The 19,355-nt window shown below is 39.2% G+C and overlaps 1 protein-coding gene across 3 annotated transcripts in view; it reads left to right on the top strand.

Moving 5' to 3' along the window:
• Positions 1–19,355, top strand: part of magi1b (membrane associated guanylate kinase, WW and PDZ domain containing 1b) — a 416,356-nt gene that overhangs the window by 357,652 nt on the left and 39,349 nt on the right. For all 3 annotated transcript variants that reach the window (XM_048606419.1, XM_048606418.1, XM_048606417.1), the window contains 5 exons: positions 7,063–7,091; positions 7,898–8,114; positions 12,361–12,452; positions 14,543–14,735; positions 18,311–18,601. In XM_048606419.1, coding sequence (XP_048462376.1) covers positions 7,063–7,091; positions 7,898–8,114; positions 12,361–12,452; positions 14,543–14,735; positions 18,311–18,601 — 822 coding nt within the window. The remainder of the gene's footprint in view (positions 1–7,062; positions 7,092–7,897; positions 8,115–12,360; positions 12,453–14,542; positions 14,736–18,310; positions 18,602–19,355) is intronic.

The following is a 19,355-nucleotide window of genomic DNA, read 5'->3' as shown; positions in this document are numbered from 1 at the left end:
GCAGCATGAACTCTCCTTTGTCCCCACAGATGCTGCCAGAGCTGCTGAGATTTTCCAGCAATTTCTGCTTTTGTTCCTGATTTCCAGCATCAGCAGTTCTTCAGGGGGTTTCTATTTCTCCCACTTAATCTGCCCCTTTCCTAAAGGGCTCCATATCCCACAACAGAGCGTCCATTCAGGCCTCAGTCTTATCCAAGCATACAGCATCCAGCTATTCTCTCCTGAATTTCACATTTCTGCCATCAAAGCAAAACAGCTCTCACTATTGCATGGTTCCTTTTGAACGTCTAGTTTGTGCTGTTACTTCTTCAAGCTTCGCTATCTGGGCCTAATTAAGACCCTCTCCCACCTTCTAAACCTGCCTGTTCTTGAACCTGATTCACACAGTGCACTTTGTATTAATCAAACTTTTTTTTACATTTTCTATGATATTGCAAATTAAACAAAACTCTTTCTAAACATTCTATGCAATCCTGCAGGCTGCATTTAAGGAAGAAAAAGAAAATAAGTGGATAACATTGTCCAATAATGATATTGTGAATGAAATTTTTTCTATTCAAATTCTAAAAGTGTTGTTTGCACTGTATGTCAAAGCAACTTGCCTCAAACAAAATACATTTGGTGATGATAGCTAACACTTTCTTTCATAACTTAGGTTAGTATCCCTGGGATGCTCCATATTTTAAGTGGTTCCCTAAAAATGTGATCATACTCTGCCGGAAGTCTCCTTTATAGACTAATTTGAAAACCAGTGCTCTAGAGTGTGATCAATGCTCGTTTGCCATACAGTGCAGATTGAAAAACTGTGCTTTTTTCATTTTCTTCCTCATTAACATATTTGTATGTGCAGTCCACAGGATGCTATATAGGTTTTATCAAATACTTCATGCTATTTTGTATTAGCAAACTAACTCAAATGTTCAAATACTTTTTCGCATTTGACACATTATTAATTATCAGTAATTCACTTCATATTGATGCCTAGCAAAAATGGTACATTCACCTTCATTACAAAAGGATTGGGAATATAAGATTACAGAAACCTAACACGACTGAGAGAGTCTTGGTGAGACCACACCTGGAGTACTATGTACAGTTGTGATCTCGCTACTCAAGGGAAGATTTACTTGGTTTGTGCTTTCTGATGGAGATGTTACTTTGCAGAGTCAGGAGGTGAAATACTTGCTACAGAATTCGTAACCTGTTCTTGTAGTTGCAGAATTGATATCACTGCTCCAGTTCAGTTATGGTCAAACATTCTGCAATCATCAGCAAACATCTCCATTTCTGACTGTATGATGGATTGAAGATCATTGATGAAGCAGCTGAAGATATTGGTATCTACAACACTACTAGGACCTGCAGCAAAGTCCTGGGATTGAGATGATTGATCTCAACAATCATACTTTGTGCTAGATAAGACCCTAACTAGTGGAGAGTCTGCCCCAATCCCCATTAACTCCAGTTTTGCACAATGGAAATATCACCCTAAATGATGAAGGGTGTCCTCAATGTATGGGTAGTTCTTTGTCTTGACAAGAATTATGCAGTGATCTTTCCTGCCAGCACTATCATGGGCAGCAGGACCTGTGGCAGTTAGTTTGGTGAAGATCAATTCAAGTAGGATTTTCCCACAACACCTGCCTCAGGCCTGGTATATCATCTGTGTTCTTTAGGACTTGGTCAGCAGTGATGCTCCTGAATCATTCTCTTGGAGATGGACATTGAAATCCCTCGTCAAGGGTACATTTTGCACCCTTGCCACCACCACTACATTGTCCGATAGGTAATCGGCATGGAGGGGTACTGATTCATCAGCCAAAGAGATGGGGGTTTTGTCGGCCTGCCTACAACCATGATGGTGACCAGCTGGAGGTTTCCTTGCTCATGTTTGACTTATGGCCATGGGATCCATAGCGAATGTTGAAGAAGCCCTGGCCAGTGTCATCCCAGCTGTCCATGCCTCTGTTTTTAATGTATCTTTTAAGTGAACATCCTAACAAATTCAACACCCACATCTAGATAACACTAGAAAAGTGATGAATGAGAAAATCAAGCTATTTGAAGCCTCCTTGGTCATTTCTCCTCAAGATTGTGACATCCTATATTCTTTGGCCTAAGTGCTTGTGACTCTTTTTTGCTTAAGTGGATAGTTCCGTATCCTCCAGTCTGAGTAGTTGCTGTATTTTCTGTTCCGTTTTTTAAAGTTTTCTTGTATGTGATATATCTCCCAATTGCACGTGAGTGAGTGTAAATGAGAATATTTACAAGGCAGGAGAACTTCAGAGAGGAAAGGAATATACTTTAATACTAAAATTTCACACACATGCACATAATAATACCCTTTATTTTTTCCTGTCCGTCTTCTCTTTAATTGATTAGTGTAGCTATTACTAAACTTTTGAGAGAGTTTGTGGCGTTGTATACACAATACTGCAAGTCGCCACTCGTAACTGAAACTGCAGCAATTATTATAGGAGGAGGCAACGCCTCAGTGGTATTATCGCTGCACTATTAATCCAGACATAGCTAATATACTGGGGAAGCGGGTTAATTTGAATGCAGTAAAAAAAATGGAACTAAGAGTTTAATGATGACCACAAGTGCCTCTGGTTCACTCATGTCCTTCAGGGAACGAAACTGCTATCTTTATCTGGTCTGGCCTGCATGTGACCTCAGACTCACAGAAATCTCATTAACTCTCTACTCTTATGGGGGAGGGAATGGCTTTGTGGTATTATCGCTGGACTGTTAATCCAGAGACCCAGATAACATTTTGGGGACCCAGGTTCGAATCCCGCCACGGTAGTTGGTGGAAGTTGAATTCAGTAAATATCTGGAATTAGGAATCTAATGATGACCGTGAATCCATTGTCAATTGTCGGAAAATCCCAGCTGGTTCACTCATGTCTTTTAGGGAAGGAAACTGCCATCCTTACCTGGTCTGGCCTACGTGTGACTCCAAACCAAAAGCAATGTGGTTGACTCTTAACTGCCCTCTGGGCAATTAGGGATGGGCCATAAGTGCTGCCTAGCCAGCGACGCCCTCAACCCGTGAATGAGTAAAGAAACAAAAAGCTTTCTGGGAATAAATGCTGGCCTAGTGACGTCGTGAAGGAATAAAAGAAAATGATGTCAAAAGAGCATCAAGTAGATTTCTTTGGGAAATTTTCAGTTTGCACCGTTGTACTCTTGAATGCAATCTGACTGTTGCTTGCCGCTCATCCATCCCTTTCTCCTTATTCACGTGTATCAAATTTGTCAGGTGGAGAATTATGGTCAGCTCTTCTGCATAACAAACTTGGAACAAATCCTTAAGTAATATCTATACAATGAAGCTGATAATAGTAAAAGCTCTTGGATATCCAACGATGAATCCAAGGTGGGTGCATTACCTGCAGCAGCTACCAACTTCCCGATAGCAATGTCTTTTAATAGAAGTGCTGCCGTCTGTTTGGCCAGAAGCTCTTGGTAGGCAGGACATCTTTTTCAGGGTTCTTGATTCTGGGAAAGGCCATCCACTGTACAGTTAGATGCCTATGTACTTCATTCAGCAGGCCTTCACAGAAGAGGAAACGCAGGGCCCTTGCTGATTGTCCAGCTAGTGGTCAAGGCAAAGTCACCTCCATTAAATCTTATTTATTCTTTCAGGATGTGGGTGCTGCCAATAAGACCAGCATTTGTTGACCATCCCTAATTGTCCTTAAACTGACTTGAGTTGCTAGGCCATTTCAAAGGTCACTTGACAGTCAACCCCATTCCTACGGGGCTGGAGTCACATGGACCAGAATGAGTAATTTCTCATGTAGAAGGTTCAATAACTAAAGGATACATTTTCGAAATAATTGGCCAGGAATCGGGATGGAAGTGAAGAGATTTTTTGTAACATGGCAAGTTGATATGATCTGGAAAGAGTGGTATAAGATTCAACAGTAATGTACAAGGCACTGCGTGCTTGAAGAAGAAAACTTTACAGTGCCAAGGGGAAAGAGCAGGGAGTCGAACTGTTAGGATAACTCTTTTAAAATACTGCACAGTGTGCAAAATGGCCTTTTATTGTGCAGTATGATTCTATGATCTTCATTATTTTTTATATTATTAACAAATTGGTCAATGATCTTATTGTACAATAAATTATCTGAAGCCAATGAACTATAGAAGTAGTTAATTGTAAATGAAGAGCTTTGAGATGTCTCATGAGGTGTTTATCAGTACAAATCTTTTCCTTCTCTCATTGCTGATGTTACAGTAATTAGACAACACTTAGTCTTCCAGTTGATTCAAGGTTCTATTTTTGCCATTCTACCAGTGCATTCAGGTCTCACAAGCAACAAGGGTCATTGAGCTACTTAATCTGCAGTTAAATATATTATATGGTGTGGCACTTCAGTACCAGGGAATCCTTAATCTACACTGAATTCTTTAATTAGCCATGGTAGCTCAAGGTTATGGTGAGGAACTGTGAGCTGGCTGTGTGCATATGTGGGACAATGGAACTGAGATCAAATGTGATGGATCTCACTGTTCCTAAATTCAAATCTCAAAGAATGAACTCTTAAGTGAAGTACCATGAAGCTTCAATGGAATGATATCTCAGCAGGATTTGCAGCTTCTACAGAGGAGGGGTAAGGTGAAGCATCTGAGAAAAGTGGAAAGAAGCAGGTTTTGATAGCCAAAGCTCAAACGCAGACTAGAAGTGTTGAGAATAAAGCCATTTGGCCAGGAACACCGTAAGTGGTTAATATAGCATTTTTGATGCCAACGCTGACAGATGGGGCAGTCTGCTGGAGACCACAGTTCTCATGCTGCTATCACATTGAGCCTTTATCTGTCTTGACATTTGTCTAGTGGATTTCATAAATGTGATAATTTTGCCTTAAATGGTCTAATATTCTATCTGCTGCGTTTGACACTTTTTAGTTTAACCTGAGCTCTGCTGCACACTAGTAGTGACTAATCAGCTTGTAATGGTGTGAGAAAGATCAGACACAGTGAACTATTTATAAAATGATGCATCTCCGCAGTGCAGAATAGTGCATCAATATTTAAGTAACTGATGTTGAATTGTACCAAATTACAATTTCAGTGATGTCCAATGTGATATGTACCTATGGTAAAATTGTTAGGGGCAGATAGAGTCAAAGAATATCTATCTTTTAAATCTGTATTTATCTTTATTGAGGGCAGAGAGCTTAGCCTCTCTGCAAAGAAAACTCGAAACCATCCCAGAGTCCAATGTTCCACAGCCCTTCTAAGTTGACACAATATTCAGGGTGCTTCATTTTGCCTCTGTGTCCTTGGACAAAGAGGGAAAAAGTTCACCTGTGATTTTCACTCGTGATTGGCATGCATGGCCCTAGCTGAAAACTTGTAGGAGTGAATGCATGTGACCAGACTGGGTTAGCTCTCTGCCCTGAAAGGAGAACCTCTAAAAAGGCAGCGTGCTGGAGGGCTGACACCAGTATTCGTGTAAGAGGAGAGACAAGGCAGCAATTTGTGGGGCCATATTTTTGGAATAAGAAATATTCTTCAGATTTTTACAGTTTTTTTTCCAAATAGAATTTTCTGGAAGATGAAGATAAAATGGATATTGTTAAAGAATAGGGAGAGACCAACAGGTAATTCAGCTTAGAACATGATTACTCAAGCAGACACCCAGTCCAGATTTTGAGAGAGGCCTAGAATCATGATCTCCTAATGTTGCCAATAATATGAAGTATATACAGTGGTGGAGGGGGAAAGAGATAAAAACTACAGGTTCTGTCAAAATTCTGCCTCACTAATCTCAATTTATTACATGAGATAAAATACATTCATCGCAGTCAGGATAGGAATGATTTATAGACTTTACATGGATTGTCAAATACCTACAACTAAATAACATTTTTAAATCAGGCTTCCAGCTGTTTCAATCATCCTTTTTAATAGCATAGATAAATTATATTTAGTGCATGTGTCTGATTGATGCTGTGAATTACATACCGGTACAATTCAACAGGGTAATGACTCAATTTCTGTAAGTTCCAAGCTCTGGCATCAAGTGAAATCCTGTAAAGCTCTGTATCTGGAAGCTTCTATGTTTTTTGGCAATACCCAAAATGAGTTAGAGTTAGCTTTCAGTAGGTTGTTTACAGACATGAGAAAGGAGGATGCATGCCTTTAATAATCATAACATTTTAAAAAGAAAGCTGGACTCTGAATGCTGAATTCTAACATTAATATCATTTGAGTTTGATCATCTTTCATACACTTGGCTAGGTGTACATAATGCTAGCCTAGTTGCTGCATGGAGATTCCATGTCAAAGGTATAGCAGCACCTCTTGTTGGTTGATACTGTTGGCAGCAACCATGGAGAAGCATTATTGCTGGGATGGATGTATGATTGCTCATTTTGCAGGCAACGTAAGGAAGTAGGAATAAGTTCATAATGAACGGTATAAATGCTTTTCTTTGTTTACATTGCAACATAATGTTCACATTCATATATTTATATGACATAGCTACCAGAAGAGATTAGAGTAATGCAGAACTTTATTGAAGCAGCTCTGTCACATCTGCACTGTCATTCTGCATACATTTGTGAGGTGTGGTAATAGTTGGGTATCTATAAACCCATGAATGTTGCTCTGCTTGCACAAGTTTATGAATGAAAAATGGCTGGAAGTTATGTAAGTAGGGAAGCAATGAAGTATAAGAAAAATTGAATTCCTGCAGTTTGAATGGGAACGTTAAGATTCCTTTTATTTTGCTGTTACCAGTTTCCCATAGCTGGAGCTGTGGAAACTGTTTTGCTTCTGCTTGCAGGATTTGATTTCTTCGGCCATGCAGATTTGTTGAGACTGCTAGCCTCAAGGCTGCTGATTCACAAGTCAGCATTACCTAGGATTCATTGTGCTATAATCTATCTCATCAGACTATGAACACAATGGCTGACACAGAACTTATCACGGTCCAAGAGCTATATGCTCACAACACGTTTAGAGGATTTCCTATGATTTTTTTTAAGAAGTTGTGTTATTGCAATGCTTCTAAACGTGTGTTCTTGTTTTGCTATCTTACAGGGCCGCCTCCGAAGAAAAGCCCCAAGTCGGTAAGTTCACTATGAAATATGTGGATCTGTGTAATTGTTGCTCTTCCGATTTTATGATTGTTTTTCACACGTAACTGAGCTGTATGAATATGTGTTATCTATGAATGTGCCATCTTTGTTTGGCTGAAATGGCTGATCAAACTGATATTTAGGATAGAATGCAGAAGCTGAGACTGATGGGCAATAAATCGTGTTTTTCTGCCTTATCCCTAGATTGCGTTTTTTTTCCCCCCTTAACCAAGAAGGAGTTCCCAAAATAGATAATTAATGCACTTTTAATGGTTGCAAGGCAACGCTGATTAAATTCACATTTAAGTATCTTCAGGCCCGCTCCATTGTCAAAATATATTAGACCTGTGGAGGGAAAATGTGGTTGCATTTCCTATCAAATCATAGAAATGTCAGCCTTCATGTGCCTGTTTGTCAGTTTCAAATAAATTTACCCTTTGGCAGAATATATCTGTGTGCAAGCAATATGTTCACTTAGTGTATTTTGTAGTTTTTATTTCATGGTTATCTTCTTCTCCTGTTAAAAGAAAGCAATTTCCTATTATTTATTTTTTGAGCCTGATATAAAATGCATAACTTGCTTTACAAGGGTTGGAAATATTGTGTTCCAATACTAAAAATTCTCGTTTGCTTTCAATGCGTTATACAGTTTTAATGATGGGCTGCTGTAAAGTACCCAGCTGCAAGTAAACAACCGAACTTTGAGAAGAGACTTTTTCCAAAATGGGAGCATTGTATTGATCGCTAGCACTCACTGAAAAGCTGGAATGACCTTCTGTTCTCTTGAATAATTGCAGCAAGCACTGGAAAGGAAGGACAGTCAGAACAGCTCCCAGCACAGTGTCTCTAGCCAGCGGAGCGCAAACACTGCTTCACCAGTCCTGGGTGCCCCTGGGCTTCCAGACTACCCTTCAAACGAGGCACCAGCACTGGATCAAGCAGATAGTTCTGTGCAAAGGAAACCGGATCCTTTTAAAATTTGGGCTCAGTCAAGAAGCATGTATGAAAGTAGACGTAAGTACAATGAGAAATTTAAAGCCTGCATCCTTTTGTCAGAAATGCAATGTTAATTCGTACACAATTTAAAGGCTGCCATTGCGTCATTCTGATTTATGTACTTTGCAATTCAGTATTAGTTTTTATTTAACTCACGGAATTCAATGGCACAACCAAATGTTAAAATGACGAAGTTATCTCAAGCTATCACTAAACCAGAAAATTGCGGCACCTCAGTAATGAACTATTTAGTATTTTCACAATGACCTTTAACTCAAACATATAATTGTTTTACTGAGTTAAATAGATTTGGACTCCACTGAATGCACTGCACTGTTACTGACAATCAGTATGTAATGTTCCTGTGTCATTGTCTTTTAATCATGTCAATCAAAATGATTGCAAGTAACGCTTAAGTGTCATCCTGCCAAATTACATTGCAAAAAAAATTAAGAGCTGTTGGGTAAAGCAATTTATAAGGAGCTAGAACCGTTCAGTAGCAGCAAGAATAGTTCCCGTCTTTAGTCTCACATCTCAATTTAAAAAAACAATCCTTTTTTCACTTCAGTATTTGATTAATAGCCTAGGCAAAAGTTTAGAAATAGATGTAGACTAGAAATAGTTGTGTGGAGTATAGTAACATATTGTAGACAGAATATCATAACAGGCTGCTTCAATGTAGTGTTGTATATGGTTTTCATTTGGGGCTACAAATCATATTGTGAACAGATGCCCTGTGTAATGTGTTGAAACTGCAGTTTGGCTAAATACTTCCTTTTTTTATTGCACTTAGTCATTGAAGCCATTTAGTTATATTCTTACCAAAAAAAAATTTAGGTATATATCATAAATAATAAGCAGACAATTGGATAGAACTTGACAGTGGAACATGGGCCTTTTCTCCTTGCTGGTTCATAGCAATGTTTTAATGCTCCACTTGCAACCTATATGATCTAACCCAACCAACATAATCTTCTAAAATGCAAGAGTTTTCCAGATGTTATCACTCACATATCGTTCGACCATGCCTCTTTTTTTTGCACAAATGATTAATTCATGATCCATTCCTACACACCTTCCATTTATAAATTTTCAACAAAAATCCATTTATTCAGTTTCTTACACCTTGTGCTAAATGCAACCAAATAAGCCGGAGAACGGCTGGTGGCATGTTAGTATTCTTCTACCTCAAATGCATCTAAGCAAGAGCAAGTTGAAGAAGATTTTCCTGTCATGAATGACACTTCATGATGCAGTGTGCTAGTGTTCTAACACTGCCAAAACACCAGGAGACATTTTATTGATATTGTGATCAGCGTTTTAACTTTTTCACTGTAATCTACTCATGTCATAATATAATAAATCCGGTATATTAGGAACACACTCCAGGAATTGAGAAGGAATGTTTGATGTACTTGGGGAAAAGACCTTCATGTGACAGTAGTGGATTAAACTCTAAGGTTAACTTAACTCAAGTAGGAATCTCAGTAGGATTATGTGATTCAAGGAGTCCGGCCAATATTTGCAATGTTGTGGATCATAATATATTTCTTTTGGTTATTGACGTTTTGTCTTCTCCGAATGCAAAGAAGAACTTTTATACATTTGTCATAATTGTTCAAGGTTCAGATGAAGCAACTGGGAATATGTTGAAAGCTGCTGAGAGAACAGGAGCACATTGGAGCTCCTAGCAGTGTCATTGCTACAGACAAACTAAAGCCAGTTGTATGTCAAATAATATGAATAGTAACAGAATCCCATGTGGTGGCTGTGCACTTGCATTAAAAAAAAATACTTTAAACAAACTAAGTTTTCATCATCGTAGAATTGCTAATTATATGCGCAGTACATGACATTTAACTGCTGTTCAGAAAAAGTAACAATGATAATTGCAGTAGTGATCTTATAAATGCATTTTGTTGTGTTATTAGTTGCTTCAGTTAACATTATCATCAGCCAACAATTTTTTTTGATGGATTTGATTGTTAAATGTGATTTGTAATTCTGCTACACTGATTATTTCCTGCAGTAAAGCTACTGATAAATCACATGAATGTGAATGAACTTTTTAATGGCCAGTGGCACCGGATAGAAATAATCGTTTACATGCATGGTAGGGTTGAGGAGAAACACAGCTAGGTGAACCAATAAATAAACCAAAGGCTCACAATGGGTGGCAAATTTCCAATGCTCAATAATTGTGTTTCTTCGTAACCAAACTGTGGAATTTCACCCATCCACACTGGGAATTTTAAGCATGAGATGTGATTCATTCCCTTACTGTTTGTATTTCTGAAAAAAATCCCTTATTCTTGATGTATTTGATTTTCTTCATGTTAAATCGTACTCTTATTTTACTTTTCCTCGCTCCTAATTTATGTTTAATTCTTATGTTTGTTTTTATTCCAACATTTAGTCCATTTTATGTCATAACATAGGGAAATTGTGTACTTGTGGACTACAATTATTATCTCAATATTTTCCTTCCTTGAAGGTTTACATGTTTTCCCTTCAGTTTGTCTTTAGAGATGGGAGAGGTTGATAAGGGTGAAGGGACAAAACATAACAAATTGAGAAAACTGAGGGGTAGAAAAACATCCAATATAAGAAAGATAGTGAATCATACAGGGTTTAGGAAGAGGTGCTGGAAACCTCCTAACAGAGGAATAGGAGTAGGCCATTCAGCCCATCGGACCTGCTGCACCATTATATTGATCATGGCTGATCAAACACTTCAATGCCTTTTCCCCACACTACCCCACAACCCTTCTCAACATTGCTGCCAGTTAGCAGCTTAACTGTAGGAAACACCACAGCTAAACGTGATAGTGCCCTTTTCCGCTGTTAACACTGTCAGAGCAGGCCATTTGGCCCATCTCGTTCACACTGACCCTCTGAAGAGCATCTCACCCAATTCCACCCCGGTACTCTATCCCTGTAACTCTGCATTTCCCATGGCTAATCCACTTAACCTGCACATCATCGGACCGTAGGAGGAAACTGGACCACCCGGAGATAACCCACGCTGACACAGGGACAATGTTCAAACTCCACACAGACAGTAGCCCCAGAGTGGAATCGAACCTGGGTCCCTGGTGCTGAGAGGCAGCAGAGTGCCGCCCATGTTTTAATCATGAATGCAAATCTTCTAGCAGTGTTTAGTGATTAGTAGTCAGGAGTAGGGCTAATAACTGAATTTTATTTGCCTTCCCTCACCTTCAAGGCACTGAGGTCCAATGCAGTCTTCCTAGATTTAGCACAGGCTAAAGTTTGAACCTGGAGCCATTTTGATTTAAGTGGCTCAGCAATAGGGTAATCCATTAACTTACTGATGCCATCAAATTAACTTCCTTTAGATAAATTTCAATTATTTAATATATTTTTTGTCTCAAACTAATTTAACTTAACCACTTGCGTCTCTTTTTTTTTGATTTTGCATTCACCCTGTCAGCAACTTAATTGGGAGCTGAAGTGTCAGAGTTTTGAGTAACGTAGGGGGTTAAGTGCGTATAAAATGATTGCTGATGTAGTAATTGCTCAGTAGATATTTGGTGGAGCAAGGTGACAGATAAATGATTTAAGTACTGCTGATATTCAACAGTAAGCATGAGGGAATATTATTATTACTATCTTCAATAAAAGAACTGTCCTAGCAATGCAGACATTCATGTTTATGACCAGTTGGGCCACTGATTTCACTCAACTTTTAACCAGTTAAAAATCTAATTGAATGCACAGTGTAGAAGTATGTGCAGCTGACATTTTGATTTCTCTAATGGTATAACCAGATTCGCCATGAGTTGTAGAATGCTCCAAATAGCTGCTACTTAATCACGTTATAATCTTACTTGCTCTGCCTGGTATAATTCTAACAGAGGACATCTGCTATCCACCACTGAGAAAGAAGGTGAGGTCCGGTCAAAGTGTCAGAGATTTATTGTCAGCAATGCCCTTATTGAGTTTCTACCCTGCAGCCAACTTGGAGACATTGCCATGATTCACAGCCTAGCTGTTGCAGTAAATTGCAACACTAAAACCACAGTCTGTGATTTAGACCTAAAATCAATTGGGGATGGTGACACTGATTCTAACAGTGGAAGCCTTTAATTTGATAGTGCCATTTGCTGAACCATTCTAAAGCTCTTAAAACTGTCGGTACAGCAAACAAAATACTGTCTCTGTCCAGTTGTAATGAAAGCCAATTGACCTTCATTATGTTCTTCACATATGTATGGTGTAATGACATCTCTATGCTTTTCCACAGTTCCTGATTATCAAGAACAAGACATTTTCCTCTGGAGAAAAGAAACTGGATTTGGTTTTAGGATACTTGGTGGAAATGAGCCAGGAGAGCCAGTGAGTAATTAAAGTTGACTTGCTATTGCTTTTATTTGTAACGCTACATTTGGGAAATTAAGGTTTACCCTGTGTCTATATTGAATATGATGTGAAACAAAGGCAGACTTCCCATTGTAAAATGACAAGTGATATACCAGTTATTTGTGTATTATATTTTGACACAGCTTTGGTAAATTCAATATTGTCTGTGACATGTGCTGAGCTTATGGAGCTAATTGGTGTTGAATTCATTTTTATCACACAATAAACTGAATTCATTTTCCAGTCTTAGTGGCCAGTCCTACAGAGGAAAGGAATACCTCCAAAGTAATAAGTCACCTTCCTTCCCTTTAGATAGTAACAAAACTTATTCTCTTGCTTTTAATGAAATTTAGTACCTTTCTGAATGCCAAGTACTTTTCTGACAGTAATGGTTTAGCATATTTGGCTGCCCAAATAGCAATTAGGAGCATTTCCACTAAGTTACATAAGTTGTGCTTATTCTTTTTTATCTTAGAAATCCACATGTGAGCCCAGCTATACAAAAGTCTAAATTATTTCTGATTCATCTGTAACGATGCATATCAACAGGAACATCTACTGCTTTAGGTTCAGTAGGCTTTATTAATAATATATTGTCGTTTTCATTATCAAGTTTGGTTGCAGGTTGAGGAGAGCAAAACTATCAAAATAAATGGAGGCTAAACTTAACTTGCTTTAAAACTCTGCACATTTCAGGATATTTTTCATTAAATTCAATTCTTGAAATCTCCTCTTTTCACGAAGTTTGGGACCCGTCGCTTTGCCACATTTAACTGTAGCCAGCCAGAGTTTCCATACCCTCAGGGAGTGGAACAGCCGCCCTCACAGCACTCCTTTTAGGCAGGAGGAGCAGAATGCCCTCCTCCCAACTCCTCAGACTCCGTCAGCAGTAAAACCCCTTCCTGAAGCAAGCGATGATTGCTACTGCCCTCCACCTCCACCCTGGTAGCATGGGGTTTGTTTCCCCAGCTCAGTGATTGAAATGTCATCAGGTGAGGAAACCTACTTATGACTTTGGATACACAGTTTCATTGTAAGATAGCACAGCATGCCACCAGCCAACCACTGCAGCCATTCATCCCTACTCCCAGCACATCAGCTTAAAAAAAATTACCCCAGCACATCAGCAAAAAAAAATTAGCCCAGCACAGTTTTCAACATCAGCTAAGTTAACATTTAGAACTTTAAAGATTTAAAGTTCTCTAAGTTTAAAACTGTACTGAATTTGTAGCTGTGGCAGTTTTGAAGATTATCAGTATTTTAAGTTGAACAAAGATTTCCTGCTGTGTAGTCTTTTAAGTGTCAAATTCTGAATTTGCATCTGTTGTTTCATTAAAAATTCATTGTTGAGGGTATAAGGAACTCATTTTCACTCTTCAGTGCATAAACATGCAGACTGTGATTACACACTGTCTTCTCACTGAAGTTTGTATAATCACTGCAGTTACCACAAAATGGTAAATGTTTTGAATGATCATTTCAATAAATTTGGCTTTGTAAGCTATTGAAGTAACTAGTTGAATTCCTGAAATATTTTGAATATTTTCCAATTTTCAGTTTCCCACAAAATATTCAGTCCTTGTGCTTTTCTGTTCTCATTGGAGCATTAGTTTTGGGTACAAAAATACTACACTTCTTCCAGAAAATAATTAAACATTTCTTACAGGCCTCACATTTTTTTGTATTTTGTCTTGGACACTGCAGTAAAAGCGTGGAGTCAATGGCAATGTTTTTATTTTGTTAAACAGTGAAAGAAATGTAGTATTTTCATCTGTTTAAGATGTTTGACTTGTAGAGGTATGTATTCTGTGTGTTCTGTTTAATTCTACTCGTAATATCTCCATTTTAAAATGACTGCAATCTGTTAATGCGCTTTTGTTAGAACTACATTGGGCTTTTGTTTTCCTTTTCCTCTTGCATTTACTTGTGAAACATGGGAATTAATTTTGCCGAATCTACTCAATTAACATGACTGGTGCTAAGTATTGTGACTGAACTTGATGTATGCTTAGTTCAAAAATACTGATGCTCTGTGTCATCAACCTTTCTGGTTCCTTTTGGTCCAGATCTACATAGGCCATATTGTGCCACTGGGTGCTGCAGATGCAGATGGACGGCTGCGCTCTGGTGATGAGCTAATATGTGTGGATGGCACAGCTGTGGTTGGAAAGTCCCACCAACTTGTTGTTCAGTTAATGCAGCAAGCAGCCAAACAGGGCCATGTTAATCTGACTGTGAGACGTAAAGTGGTTTATCCAGGTAAGTAGCTGTCAGCGTGTGATTGGAAACAAACCACATCGCCTTGTTCTTGCAAGAAAGGTCATGTTCCTGGAACACAAAGGTGTTTGCACAGACTTTTGTACATTACATAACTTAGCAAAAACAAAATAATTTTGTCCTATTTTTGAATTAAGTCTGCAAAACAGTTTACTAAATTACAGTTTTACTCTTAGTTCATTCTCATCATGTTACTCCAACTACCTTATTTCGTTTACATTCCACGTTTCAGAATCTTTGCTGCACACGCTGATGCAGTCTATTAATAACAGTGGAACCATTGGCTCTCAAAAGTTGACAGTCTTTCTTCCTAATTGTAGTTTTTCCATGATCTACGCAGTTGTTAGAACCTTTTTTCTCCCTAAGTGCATATCCACCAGATGAGACAAATGCTTTTATCATCTGTGCTGTACAGCTTGGGGACAGCGACAAACAACCTGCATCATCTTGGAATGAATCCTGGGCCAGAATTGAGATTTCTGGATGATTCACTCAGCAATGACTCATCCAGCTGCATTCATTCAAAAATGGCCTAAGAATCAACTTGCATTAGTGATAGTGATAAACCTGGGGAACAGCTCATGCCAAGGACTGTTCTGTAAGTTCTTGGAAAACCTGGGAGGTAGGAAATACTGTGTTCCCAACTTACACTTTTAGACCCTACCCTTCACACGCTGACTATGTTGGAGGTTAGGAATTCCACTGGTTTGTGTCAAAGTCTTGACAAGGCTATCATGCCCTTGAAAACAACATTTTTTTGAAATCATGGGATGTATCATTTTCCATTGTACATGAAGCTTTTTAATCTCATGGGTTTCCTGGCATGTGTTTGAACATAGTGAGCTGCCTTGTATCTCAGGAGAGGGTGCCTTTGTGATGTGCTCAAATTTGCCACTTTTCAAATTACACACAAAACTGCCCTGAGTAGTGCACATGTGAGATAGGGCTTGAGAATGGTTTGAGACTCTTTCGGGATGGAAGCACACTCTCCTCTGCTCTAAGGAGCTTGGCATTTTGGAATGTGACCAACTGTTAGACAGCATGCTAAATTTGGACGGAGCAAGGTTTGTTTGGTTGAGTTTGAGGGTCCTGCTTTTCTACCTGATGTTCACATCTGCCAGGCATTCTCTGCAGGTTTACAACCTTAGCATTCCAACTGACCATGAGATTTCAATCCCTTATTCTCTGCCTCACCAAAACAATCTTCCACCTGTCTAGCACTGTCTTACTCTGCACTCAGTCTAATCTTTGCTGAAAACTACATCTGTGTTAGTGTTTGTTTTGTCAGGCTAGACTGTACCAGTTGCTTCTGGCTGGCCATCCATCTTTCACACTCTGTAAACCTCAGCTCATCCAGCATTTTGCATCGTGTATCCTGTTCATTCCTACATCTTTTCTCTGCTATAATAGCTCCAAGTCCAGCAAAGCCTCAAAGTTAAAATTGTCATCCTTTTCTCCCTTCATGGTCTCATCTCTCCCTCCCTCTCTGTAATTTCCTTCAAGCCCACAATCCTCTGAAATCTCTGTCTCCTGTCTCCTTCTTCTAATTCAGACCTTTTATGCATTCCAAATGATTTTGCTTCTACATTGGTATCCATGACTTCAGGGGTTGTCATTTTTATCTCCCAGCAGGAGTGGAAAGGGAGAGGCTGGGTATAGGCACATTTTGTAAATGGCATTCCAAAATAGCATGATTGTCTACTGATGCCTCTGTGACCAGCTGGAACTGTTAAGTGTGGGGATGAGTGTGGGGATAGCACTGCCCATAAATCTCCAATGAACCTGCTGAATAGAGGTATAAATTGTTTTCTAAATGGAGAAAGGCTTTAGAAATCTGAAGCACAGAGGAACTTGGGAGTCCTAGTTCTGGATTCTGTTAAGATTAACATCATTTAGCTGTTAGAAAGGCAAAGTTTAGCATTCATTTTGAGAGAGGTTACAGTACAAGAGCAGTGATATACTGCTGAGGCTGTATAAGATTCAGGTCAGACTCCCTTTAGAATATTGTTACCAGTTTTGGGGTCTGTTTCTAAGGCAGGGTGTGCAGAGGAGATTTGCAAGAACGATCCCAGGGATGAAGGGCTTGTCATATGAGAAATGGTTGAGGACTCTGAACTCGAAGTAGTTGAGAAGAATGAGGGATGAAACTTTTTAAGAGTACTGAGATGCCTGAATAGAGTGAATGTGGAGAAAATGCTTCCACCAGTGGGAGAGACTAAGATCAAGGGCACTGTCTCCATGAAGGCATGTCCCTTTAGAACTGAGATGAGGAGGAATTTCTTCAGCCAGAGGGTGGTGAATCTGTGGAACTCATTGACACAGAAGGCTGTGGAGGCCAAGTCATTGAGCGTATTTAAAACAGAGAGAGAGAGGTTCTTGATTATTAAGGGATCAAAGGTTTTGGGGAGAAGGCAGGAAGGATAGGGTTGAGAAACATATGAGCCATGATCGAATGGCAGAGCAGACTCGATGGGCAAATGGAAGCATTCTGCTCCTATATCTTGTCTTGTCTTGAGCTTGAGGGGTGGAGAGGGTTACTGTCACTGATGCAGTGCAGGTGTGTGACTTGGAAATGGTCTGGGTTTCCAGCTCCTAGCTGCAAATTAAAGACCCAAATGAAGAGTCTGGAATTCTTTCCCTAGCCCTATCCACCACCTCCAAACCCCACTCATGCACTCGCGCTCTCTCTCCACCTCCCTACCCTCTTCCTCCTTTATAGACACTCCTTAGAATCTAATTCTTTGATCAAGGTTTTAGACCCCATTCCTAATGTTCAGCTTAGTGACTCAGTGCCACTTTTTGACGGAGACCCTTTCTGGTGGCTCAGGACATTTTGCTATTAAAAGCAATCTTATAAATATAAGTTGTGGTTAAGTGTGTTCAAAAATGGGAATCCAAATTGATTTTTATTTTGCTGATGTGTAAGGGACTGAGGCCAATCGTACTTGCTCCATTTTCTTGTAGATTGTAACTGTCTGGTAACTTACTCAATACAGGTTGGGAATCCTTATACTTGCATGGCTCAGGTACTTGCTGAACAACTTAATTAATCTTTCAGGGAAACTCCAAGCTGTTGGTCATGAAGAGTTAAACAATATTGAATCCTGTGACCCAGTTAACAAAATGAAAAGCAATTTTGTTATTGCCAGTCACCTTGTTGAAAAGAAAAACAAAATGTAAACCATTTTTCATTCCTTTGACAACTTTTGGGATATGGTTCCAATCTGTCCATGTTGCAGTAATTCAGTGAACCTAGAAATTACTACTAGCTGACTGACTGTGTGGTATCACATCTTAGCTTAATCAAGTCTTCAGCCACATTTTGCAGATAGGATAGTTGATCCAATGCAGATCAGAGCTGGGAACTCCAAGCTAATTTTTATGCTAACCCCCATTTCCCCCGACAAGCAATTATCATGGTAGATCTACTGCCGAAACTGATATTAGCTAAGGATGGATCAGTCTTCCTTTCCTTTCAGCCTTAGAGTGTTCAAGTGTCAACTGAGATGTTGCTCTTCCATTTAGAAACTGGTTTTGTTTCACCCCTCTCAATGCAGCAGCCATTCCAAAACCTGAGACTGAAGTCCCTGCCTCTCCAGTCTCGTCGCATCACAGCAGCAACCAAGCAGTTTCTCTGACTGAAGAAAAGCGCACCCCCCAGGGCAGTCAGAACTCTTTGAACACAGTGAGCTCTGGCAGTGGCAGTGCCGGTGGAGGTGGCACTGGTGGTGCTGGTGTTGGAGGGGGTGTGCAGCCATATGACGTGGAGATACGGCGTGGAGAAAATGAAGGCTTTGGTTTTGTTATTGTCTCGTCGGTTAGTCGCCCAGAAGCAGGAACCACGTTTGGTAAGTTATATTTTAACATAAATTTGAATAAACTACGAACTCAAAATAATGGATTTATGAATGCAAACATGATACACTACAGTGAACGTGTTTGACAATGACCAAAGCTATCAGATATTTAATTGCGCTGAACTAGTACTTGTATGGTGAACCCACTCCTGTATGATTTGCTTATCCAGTCATTCAAATGAGCTGTGTATGTACGGACATTTTTAATGCAGTCCATTATTTTATTACTAATTTGTCTTTTGTATTAAAATCACAAGGTATTTGCAAGTACTTAATGTTTAGTACTGTTTGGAAAAGTACTGGACCAAACTACTTTACAGAAACAATAGATTAATTGTATCTGTAGATTATCATGGCATAGTATAGGATTTGTTAATAGTGTGTGGATTTATTATGGTCATTGGACTTGCCTATAACCCTGCATGAAATGCCTGCTTTCTGCTTTGCCTTGCTTCTTGTGTGGTTCATTTAACTGAGCAATTTTTTTGGGTTCCAATGAGTGTTCTTTCTTTGCTAATGATTAAATGTAACTGATTCAAGCTTGGCTTTTATGATTTTTAAGTTTGAGGTTCCATAAGAATCCACACAGTTTACTTGCTGTTACATGCTGCAGCTCACGGTTTTTAATTAGTGATTTTATTTTTCTTGAGTATCAAAGCTGTAGCATAGAAACTAACGTTTTTTTTGGTTCCAAATGGATCTCAGTGGATTTAAGATTTGCTTGCCTTTCTGCAATGAGAAAGAA

The sequence above is a fragment of the Rhincodon typus genome, chromosome 16 (assembly GCF_021869965.1).
Source record: "Rhincodon typus isolate 14 chromosome 16, sRhiTyp1.1, whole genome shotgun sequence".
Classification (NCBI taxonomy): Eukaryota; Metazoa; Chordata; class Chondrichthyes; order Orectolobiformes; family Rhincodontidae; genus Rhincodon; species Rhincodon typus.
The sequence above is the reverse complement of the archived record's forward strand: the minus strand, read 5'-3'. Positions and strand labels throughout refer to the sequence as shown.